We start from the raw sequence: 11005 nt of genomic DNA, 5'->3' as shown, positions 1-11005 counted from the left end.
GTGTGTAATATATGAAACCTTTATTCAGTAGCAAATACACAAGAACACATTTCAGTCGACCTCAGCAGTTTTTAGAGCAAATAGAAATCGATCAAAGTAGCGATGGACACTATTGTCAGTATATGTAATAAAATGGAAACTCCATTTCCCACCAGTGTAAGTGAATCACTGCAAAACAGAAAAGCAGCGGTTTATTTACAGCCGACACGCAGTAGTTCTGGGTTTTGTTAGAAGGTGCTGGTGGTTGTTAATCCGTCAGAAATCGATGCTCGACTGTGACCCTGAGCTCTGATGAAAGGCAGACAAAGGCGGCTGCAGCCCACTTCACAAAGCAACTGGATCAGTTCGTTACGAAACCGCACCCCGACAAAGGCGTAGAGGAAAGGATTCAGGCAGCAGTGACAGAAAGCCAGAGTCTCCGTCACAATTTTGGCGGATTTCAGCGAGATTCTGAACGGACAGTTGATATCCTGAATGACGCTCAAGTCGTCCATGGTAATCATCAGCAGGGCGATGTTGTAGGGGAGCCAACAAAAGCAGAAGACCAGCGTGACCAGCAGCGCCAGACGAATGGCCCCTTGTTTGGATTGACTTTTCTGACTCTTGAACAAAGTCCCCACTATCGCCGTGTAGCAGTAGGTCATCACAACCAGGCAGGAAAAGAAGCAGGCGTGGATTAGGACTCTGTTGGTCAGAACCCAGTTGTTTGCGTGGATGTTTTCTTCGTGGTAGTAGCAGGAAACACGCGATAGAGACGAGTTCGGGGCCTCATCCTTGACCTTGAGGAACACGGCGTTGGGTATGGAAAACCCCAAACAAACCAACCACAGCAGAACACAGGTCAGGTGGACGGTTTGGGTGCGTCGACTCTGCATGCTGGGAATGGCGTGAACGATGGCCAAATACCGATCGAATCCGATGTAAGCGAGGAGGAAACTTCCGCAGAAGAGGTTGAGGTTCTGCACCAGGCCCATTAGCTTGCACAGGAAGTTCCCGAACAGCCACCCGTGGATAGTGTGGGCGACGTCGAAGGGGAGCGTGCACAGGAGCATGAGGTCAGCCACAGCCAGGTGCAGCAGGTAGATTTCGGTGATGCGCAGGCGGTGGCGGCGTCTCAGCAGGACCGTGACCATCAGGCCGTTTCCCGCGACGCCCAACACGAGGATCAAACTGTAAAAGACCGGCTTGAATATGTTCTGAAACACCTGCATGTCCAGCTCCTCGACATCGCAGGTGTCCGTTGTCAGGTTGTAGTCAAAGTACGAGTAGTTGTCGGATTCGTCCATGTCTGAATCCTGAAAAACAACCAGGGAACGTTCAAGGAATGGAATCATCAGCATTAAGACTGTAGAGCAGGGGAGTCAAACATGAGGCCCGGGGGCCAAATCCAGCTCGCCAAATGGTTCAATCCGGCCCGTGGGATGAATATGTGATACAAAAATTACACTTAAGATATTAACAATCAAGGATGTTAAAATAATTTTAGGTCATTTAATTCCAAAGTGGATCAGACTAGTAAAATATTATCATAATAAACTATAAATAATGAAAACTGCAAATTGTCTCTATTTTAGTGTAAAAAATGTAAAATTACACAAAAATGTTTACATTTACAAACTAGTCTTTTACAAAAAAAAAAAAAAAAGTGAATATCTGAAATGTCTTAAGAGAAGTACGTGGAATTTTAATAATATTCTCCCTGTTATTTAATGTTTGGTGTATTTGTAGATCCACTGTGATCTGTAAGTTGTGATTCACATGTAGAAATGATAAACAAAGGCATAATATTGCTAACACTGCACTTATTTTACTCAAGAATTTTCAGGTTCATATTTGTTCATGTTATGTTCAAGTACAATTTGTAGATGTAAACATTTTAATTACGGAATTTTAAGTGTATTTTTACGTGTATTGTAGGATATTTAAACATATTTAAGTGTATTTTTTATTTTATGGAATTTACTTTTTTCACTCAAAAGTTCTTATCCTATTGTTTATATTACTTCACTGGTCCGGCCCACTTTAGATCATATTAGGCTGAATGTGGCCCCTGAACTAAAATGAGTTTGACCCCCCTGGATTAATGGATCATCAGGTATTATACTGCTATATACTGCTGATCAGTAGATGATTGCGGTCAACAGTCGATGTTTGGGTTAACCCATAACGACCCAAAATCCACCAGTGATCAGATATGACCCATTTGGATGTTCAGAGGCTCAGTAGTTACCGTGGAAACACTGTCATCTTCTACAACATTGATTCACCAGTAAAACTCATGGAGTTGGATCAATGACAGTGGATGGACACACTGGGTTTATGTTCAATTAATGAGAGATTTGCTGAAAAAAGTCACTTTTTTTCCAGTTTTGTCTGTTTTTGATACAATAACCATCTGAGCTTTTATGAACATCTACATGATCAATAAATTAGATGTAAGACAACACATGATTTTTACTGAAAAATGCAAAATACAGAGAATAATATTATAATAAATGGTGATAAATGCCTTAGAAAGGTTAAAATCCTTCAATACTAAGTGTTTTTCCTCAGAAAAAGATAAAAAAAAGAGTTTCTTTTTGTATAATTCTATCTTTTCTTCTAATAATATTCCATTTTTCTCTTTATTATGCTCAGTGTGACCCTGTCGCTGCTTTAATCCTCTTGAATTAGTGAGTTTGAACAGTTTGAACAGACTATATTTAGTGCCGTTCTCAGTCTGATGGTTCAACAGGAACAACTGTGGAGACCAGATTGTTTTCACTTCCCTTTAACAGTCATCACCATGTGTTTCAGGGTACGTCGACCAAAATGAGTTTTCTGCTCAGTGTACAGTCAGACTGTGGTGTTAATGCTGTTTCTCCTGGATAGTTCAGTTTTTGAAACCTAAATTGTGATGTTAACTGAAAGATTCAATCAAGTAAAACTGAAGGAATGAGTTTCTAGTTTAATGAGTTAGGCTCATTTCATGACAAATAATACAATCATTTTAGACCAAGGCATGAATTATGACAATACAACGAAAGATTTTAATGTCTTTTTATACATATTTCAGCATTAAACATGACACAACATATACTGACTAGTGATCAGACGTGTGCATTATGTAAAATAACATGTAACAGTCATTTTTTAGACCATCTGGGCTTATGGAAAACTAACGTGGAAGGCCCCAAATCTGTGCTTTTAAGACAAGATAAGACTTTATTGATCCTGCAGTATCTCAGCATTTACAGAAAAGTCAGTCAAAACAGCAATAATATGAATAAAATATGAAAAATATAAAATAAAAGTCTAAAATAGTAACAAAAAATCAGCACATATAGATATCTACAGACCAGTGAGGAAAGCATACGGTGGAAGTTTCTGTTTCTTGCCTTAAAACTACACTTTAATTTTTTCATTTATTTATTTGTATCAGACATGTAAATAATTACAGTCCATAGAGTATGATAAATATAAAAAAAACAGAAAGAAAAGATATTAAAGAAAAGTTGAAAATTAAAATATTCTAAAACTACCTGAACTTATTATTGGTGTTTAGAATAAAGAGCGGCAGAATTCAGTCAAAGATGCCAGTGTATTGGATAATAGAGATATGACCTGAATTTATTTATGTGACCACTAGAGGGAGTAGTGAGTCACTCTTTCAGTCTCCTATGGCGAGGAAAAACTAACACCACAGCCGACTTGAGGATGAGAACCCTTAAGAAACAACTGTCAGAGTCACAGAAAAGAAGTGATAAAAATAGAAGCTGTTGTTTTCACCACTGGACATGGATCTACAGTCACGGAAAAAATTATTAGACCACCCCTTGTTTTCTTCAGTTTTTTGTTCATTTTAATGCCTGGTCCAACTAAAGGTACATTTGTTTGGACAAATATAATGATAACAACAAAAACAGCTCATAGTAGTTTAATTTCAGAGCTGATATCTATCCATTTAACATGTTTTCTTGATAATAACCAAAATCACTTCAGTTCTTACATCAGTATCTATGGCATTGTACTGACAAAAACAGTGCTTTTAGACATTCCATGTTTTCTTTTGTCTGTTTTAGTCACATGACACACACAGGAGTTAGGACTGGATTGCAGAACCATTGTTTTTGAGGACTTTTGATGGTCTAATAATTTTTCCATGACTGTAAATGAAAAGAATGGAGTTTGAAATGTCAGTGTTTCTTCTACACAGGTGAGTTTGATTATGATTCATATGCAGGTGTAAAGTTATTATGGGATGTTATTATCTTTGCAAAGTTGCTGTTTGTTGATCCACGGCTCAGACTAAACTGTGACAAGTTCTGACACTGTTTGTTCGATTCCAAACAGATGTTCAACCACAGACAACACAAACTGTGCAGAAAACAGGTGATAAGTGTTTTACTGTGGCTGTTTTCAGTCTAAAAACAGAGCTAAGCTAACAGAGCTAAGCTAACAGAGCTAAGCTAACAGAGCTATAATGTAAACCAGGGGTGTCAAACTCATTCTGGTTCAGGGGCCATATTTAGCCCAATTGGATCTAAAGCGGGCCAGACCAGTAAAATAATGACTTAATAACCTACAAATAATGACAAATCCAAGTTGTTTTTTTTTTATTAACCTGAACAAAACAGAAATTTCATTTGAAAAATTAGTGCAATTTTAACAATATTATGCCTCAACTTATTATTTATACATGTACATTACACACAATGTTCCATAAATATTTGGTAACAGGCAGAATATTGTTAAAATTTTGGAGTTTGGAACTAAAATTTGAACAATTTCTACAATATTCCATCTCTTATTATTAACACAACCACAGATCACAGTGAATCCATAAATGCACTAAACATTTAGTAACAGGCAGAATATTGTTCAAATTACACATTTCAGGTTGTTCATCTTTGTTTTTATTTATGTATTTATTTGCATTTTATTGTGAAAGAATAGTTTTGTAAATGTAAATATTTTCACAGTGTAATATTATTTTTTTCACTTCAATTTTTTCCACAGAATTTTTCACAAAGAAAATTTGTCGTTGTCATTATTTATGGGTGATGGTGTTGTTATTTTTACTGCAGATCACATTGCTCTGTATGTGGAACCTGAACCAAAATGATTTTGACGACATTGACTTTTCAGGTTAATTTTTGCACTTTCATCCGACGGGCTGGAATGGACTCTTTGGTGGGCCAGATTTGGCTCCTGGGCCGCATGTTTGACACCTGTGATGTACACTATCCTTGATGCAGCACATGAAGAGTATAAGACACAGCATTATTTTGAGAGTGGCTGGAATGACAACCTTCATTAGCAACTTTAACACATTAAACTTTTCAAAGAATATTATGTTGTACAATTTTAACTTGTAAGAGTTTTCTTTTATAGAAGATTTTGCAAAATAATGCTGCAATAACTCAGCTTGTTTGTAAGGATATTTGACAGTTACATTTCTATGCAGCTATTTTTATTTACATTTGGAAAAAACCCTGCATGGGAACACCAAAAATACTGCAAAAAATACCAAACTATGTGAATATATGCAATGGAAGTGTTCATTTCATTTAAAAAAAAAAAAAGCATCTGAAAAGGACTTTAATTTAGGAAAAATGTAAGGCTTTATATCATTTGATTTGTAGTTTTTTACTTTTTACTTTTAATTATTATTTCAGTTATGTTGTATTTTTATTCTTTATTTCTTTTTTGTGTATTATTTATTTCCAGGGAGATATTTATGTTATTTTTTTTGGGGGGGTTCTATCCTCTCATGCACAATGGTGCTAATTGCATGATAATTTATTTATTAATTTTTTCATGTTGTCTATAGTTGCTTTTCCGTTGACCCCAAAATTGCGTAAATATAACTTGCGCGTAAAAATTGACCTAATGGAAAAACTACAATTTCGCCAAAAGTCTCGTTTTCAATTAAAAGTTTTTGTGCTGGCAAGAGGTAGTTTTTCGTGCGTAGCGAAATGCCTTTATTTGCAACTAGAGTCAGGTGAATTCAAAAAAACGTATGCTGACGTATGTTACAACAAGCAAAGAAGAAGAGTTTTAAAAGAAACATGTCGCGGTATGTGTGGACACCAGGAAACCCGATCATTTTTTAATTTAGTACGAGATAGAGGGGTAATATATAATAATAATGAATATATCTGTAAATCAACACCATATTTACGTTTGTCACCATGTTTATGGAATGACTTCTTGCATCAATAATAAATAAACAAATCATCGCATTTGTGATTTAATGGAAAAACCGACATTACGCACTTCTGTTTTTTCGACATTTAGTAAATATCAGTAAAGTTTTGCGCAGATGTCCAATGGAAAAGCGACTTGTGATATGCAAATTATTTAATACTAAAATACTAAATACACTAATAGCTAATACAAGAAACAAACATAAGTGTCATAATAGACAGAAAACTGCAACAAAACACTGTGAAACTGAGACAAAAACAAAGTGCGGAAAGATTTTCTAGATGATCCGGATCTGAGGTTCAGTTCAGGACAGAAAACTTAAAACCGACTTCATGTTTTTGTTCAAATGAAAACCTGATGAACCACCTTTTCGTGGATGGAAACTTCACACTTTCTTCTACTTGGCTGTAAATGTGTGATGTGCATTTTTATTTTCCACCATATAAAAGGATTAAAACCGTGCCATACTCTTTTGTTTATTATTGGTGGCCCCGGTTAGAAAGTCAAAAATGAGTCACACGAGTTTCCTTTCTTTACCCAAACTGGAGGATGTGTTGCATCATGTGCAGGTTTGGTCGAACACAACACCCAACGTTGCATAATGTGTGTGTTTAATGCAACACAAATGACTAAAGAGGGTGTAGGACAACTGCAGCTACTTCTGATATGATGACCAGGACTCAGACTTACTTTAAAATAAAAAAAAACAAACAAAAAAACAGACTGACCATCTCCTAAACAGAAAAAGAAAACTATGTGTAGCAACACTGGTGCATTAGTAAGATAAGATAAGATAAGATAAGATAAGATAAGGTACATTTACATTTACGCATTCGGCACATGCTTTTTTCCAAAGCGACTTACAGGGGAAACACCAAAATAAAAGAATAAAATACAAGAATAGATTAAAGACATAAAACAGCTGTACAATTAAAAACAGTGTCGTACAGAAGAATAAAAAAGCAAAAAGGTTAAAAAAAAAAAAAAAAAAAAGGGGGGGGGGGGTAAGGTAAGATAAGATAAAATAAGATCAGTTAAGATAAGACAAATAAAGTTAAGATTAGATAAGATAAATTAAGATAAGATAAAACAAGACAAATTAAGATAAGATAAGATTTATTGTCTCTGCACTGGGGAAAGCAACCGTGTTACAGCAGTAAAAGCAAGAAAATATTAACAGCAAAAACTCTAAATCTCTATATTATAAATGATAATATATAGAGGTAAAGGCAGCAAAATAGCAAAAAAAAAAAAAAAAAAAAAAAAAAGAATAGAAAATAAGCATAATGCGTGTAAGGGAATTTAGCCCATAACTTCAACACAAGCTAACTCCCTTAAAAAAAAAAAAAAAAAAAAAATTAAAAGCATGAATTCTTCATAATAGTACAAATTGAAGATATGTATAATATATATAGTACAGTAATGTAGTAATATTAAAGACCCAGAACTATTTACAAATGAATTTAACTTACTAAATGATTTATTAACATTTATTATATATAATATTATTCTTTGCATTTTGCATTTTCACTGAAAATCAGGTATTTTCCTGTATTTCATTTATTGGTCATGTACTTTCATAAAAGTTCAGAGTAAATTCATTATTATGTCAAAGAAAACTGAAGAAAAAGTGAGTTTTTCCTCCAAAATATATCATTAACTAAACATAAAAACAAACGTCTACATCCACTGTCATTTATTAAACTCCTGTGGATCCACCATGAACTGCCATAGATCTATGTTTGATAAGATAAGATAAGATGAGATAAGATAAGACAAATTAACATAAGATCAATTAAGATAAATTATGGTAAGGTTAGATAAAATAAATTCAGATAAGACAAGTTTATACTGCCTCCTACTCCTTTTCGACCATGCAAAATTCAGACTTCTACGTACTTGAAGACAGATTCTGTTCATTTAAATGTTATTTTGTTTTAAATAAATAAATAGTTTGGATAAGATAAGATAAATTAAGATAAGACAAAATCAGTTAAAGATAAATTAAGATAAGATAAGCTAAGGTAAGGTAAAATAAGATAACATAAGATAGCATATATTAAGTAAAGATTAGATAAGATAAATTATGAAAAGACAAATTAAGTTAAGATAAGATAAGATCAATTAACATAAAATGGGATAAATTAAGGTAAGATTAGATCAGATAAATTAAGATAAGACAAGTTTATACTTCTTCCTACTTCTTTTCGACCATGCAAAATTTAGACTTGTACGTACTAGAAGATAGATTCTGTTCATTTAAATGTTATTTTGTTTTTGTCTTAATTTGCTTTGTTTTGTTTTTTTTCATTGCATGTTCGAAATAACTAACTAACTAACTAAATAAATAAATAAATAAACAAATTAAGTTCAGAAAAGAAAAATTAAGATAAGACAAAATAAGTTAAGATAAGATAAGATTTTATCCCACCGTGGGTAAATTTCACAGTTAACACAAACATACAACAAGCAAGTGCAGAGAAAAACACAGGTAGAAAAATCCCTTTTCTTTTCCTAATGACTCATATCATTTTTTTTTTTACTTTGCTTTCACTTTGTTGCATCTTGAAATGTTGTTTATATTATTCATTTGTTGCTAAAACCCTCCTTCTGCATTTCATGTCTCCAGAGAGGTTAAAAATGTTTGTTTCATCAGTAAAAATGCACTCGTATATCACCCTTCTACTGTATACTTTCCAGTAAAAACACCTCAGGTCTGACTCTGACTCTGGAAAACACAGTGTTAAAAAAATCAGTGATACTCGTTGTGGTATATTTACAGTCAGTATGGGTTTAAGAGCTGAAAGTACAGTCAGTGTGATGGTGCTGAGGACGTGTCCCCACCTTCTGTATGTAAATCTGTAGATCAGTGTTCACACCTTCTGAGCAAAAATGTGCCATGAGTAAACAGGAAAGAAGAAGAAGAAACCACATCTGATCCAGCTCACTAACTCACACCACTGGAGTTTATGCAAGTGGGTTTCTCAGCTGTAGTATTTATGTGTTTGACTCAGAGGAGGCAAATTCACAGGATGACAGATACAGTTTATTTATAATGGTTGAACTGGTTTTACTGGTTTAACTATTACAGTCCTAAAACATCTACTGATCTAAAATATATTTAAAAAAAATTGTTGATCCACTAATCCTATTAATACATGTAAATAATTGGTGTAAAATACAGTTTGTCGTCTTTTCACGGTCATCACATATGACCCATTTGGACGTTCAGAGGCTCCGTAGTTACCATGGAAACACCGTCATCTTCTACAACATTGATTCGCCAGTAAAACCCATGGAGTTGGATCAAGGACAGTGGATGGAGACACTGTTTTTATGCTCAGTTCATGATAAATTTGGCAGAAAAAAGCCCCTTTTTTAATCAGTTTTCTCTGTTTCTGATTTAATGACATTTGAATTTATGCTGAGCTTTTACAGACATCTGCACAATCAGTGAATTAAACATAGGAAAATACCTGATTTTAACTGAAAAATACAAAATGCAGAGGATAATATTGTAATAAATGGTTATAAATCAAACATAAATATGGAGCTTACAGACATTAGATTTTGCTGAAAAAGTCAGTTTTTACTCAAATTTTCTCTGTTTTTATATAATAACCTTTGGATTTACTTTGAGCTTTTACAAACATCTGCATGATTAGTAAATTAAATACAGGAAAATACCTGATATTTACCAAAAAATGCAAAATGCAGAGGATAATATTGTAATAAATCACTTAAGAAATGTGAAATGTAGAGTTAAATTCATTTGTAAATAGTTGTAGATCAACATTACTGTTCTATATACGCTGTACATATCTAATACTTACACTGTTTCTGTGTATTGTTGTAGTTTGTGTTAAAGTTCTGATCTAAATTCCCTTTTTTTGTGCTATTTTTCTGCTCTTACCTCTATCGCTTACTATGTTTAAACACACATTTTCACTTAAAATATGCAAAATGCAGAGGATAATATTATAATGAATGGTGATAAATCACATAAGAAAGGTTAAATGTAAATAAAGACTCATTCGGAAATCGCTGCAAAAATAGTTCTGGGGCTTAAAGGGTTAAAGAAAAATAACTAAATCAAGTCTAAACTGAGGTTGAAAATCATGTCTGTTCTTTTGAGGTTAATTAAAAACATGCAAAAATTTCAATATATGCAACAGAATAATAAGTAAATATGCAGAAAATATAAGGATTTAATCCTAAACAGTAAAGACAGAAGTATTAAATAGTCCTGGACTCTGGTTTATTTGATCAGATCTTACCCTCAAACCAGTGTCGATGTTCTTCGTGGGTGGATGTTCTCGATCAGTGACTGTAAAGTTGTCGGTGCTTGAACCTTCTTCACTGTGACTGAACTTCCTGTTAGTTCTGGTTCTCACTGACACTAAGGGTTTGTCTGGTACAAGTTTACACCTAGCCTCTACTGAGTCTATGATAACACAACAAACAGCAAAACAAGTTTATGTAGAAGCAGAAAGGTCAGTGTATCTGATGGTAACTGGATTTTCTCTTCAGAAACAAAAGAAAAACCGGCGGTTAATTGATTTTTGTTTTAAAATGCAAGAATTAAAGTTGAATTTCAAGGTGTTTTTTTCTTTTTCAGTGTCAAAACAAATAAACCAAATTTCAAAAACAAATGGATTTTCATTTTTTCTGTTTAATAATAAAAGGAAGTTAGTATCTGGCAGAAATGGAAAAACGGACCAAAAACACCTGTTTTTTTTTTCATTTTCTGAGACCGGATGTTGTCATTTTTAAGTAAAGAGCACTAATGCCATTGTACGAAATCTGGACATTGTAG

General features: G+C 33.8%; 1 protein-coding gene across 1 annotated transcript; it reads right to left on the bottom strand.

Moving 5' to 3' along the window:
* Positions 1-10500, bottom strand: cxcr5 (chemokine (C-X-C motif) receptor 5). Its single transcript, XM_030152534.1, has 2 exons — positions 10467-10500; positions 1-1295 (listed from the first exon to the last, which is right to left on the bottom strand). The coding sequence occupies exon 2, from the start codon at positions 1284-1286 to the stop codon at positions 228-230; it is 1059 nt and encodes a 352-aa protein (XP_030008394.1). The 5' UTR covers positions 1287-1295; positions 10467-10500; the 3' UTR covers positions 1-227.
* Between the last annotated feature and the right edge of the window lie 505 nt (positions 10501-11005).

Source organism: Sphaeramia orbicularis, chromosome 13 (assembly GCF_902148855.1).
Source record: "Sphaeramia orbicularis chromosome 13, fSphaOr1.1, whole genome shotgun sequence".
In the NCBI taxonomy this organism is placed as follows: Eukaryota; Metazoa; Chordata; class Actinopteri; order Kurtiformes; family Apogonidae; genus Sphaeramia; species Sphaeramia orbicularis.
The sequence above is the reverse complement of the archived record's forward strand: the minus strand, read 5'-3'. Positions and strand labels throughout refer to the sequence as shown.

What these genes read in the sequence shown, in the direction of transcription:
- cxcr5 (XM_030152534.1), bottom strand. Translation starts at nt 1,286, where the DNA reads ATGGACGAATCCGACAACTACTCGTACTTTGACTACAACCTGACAACG.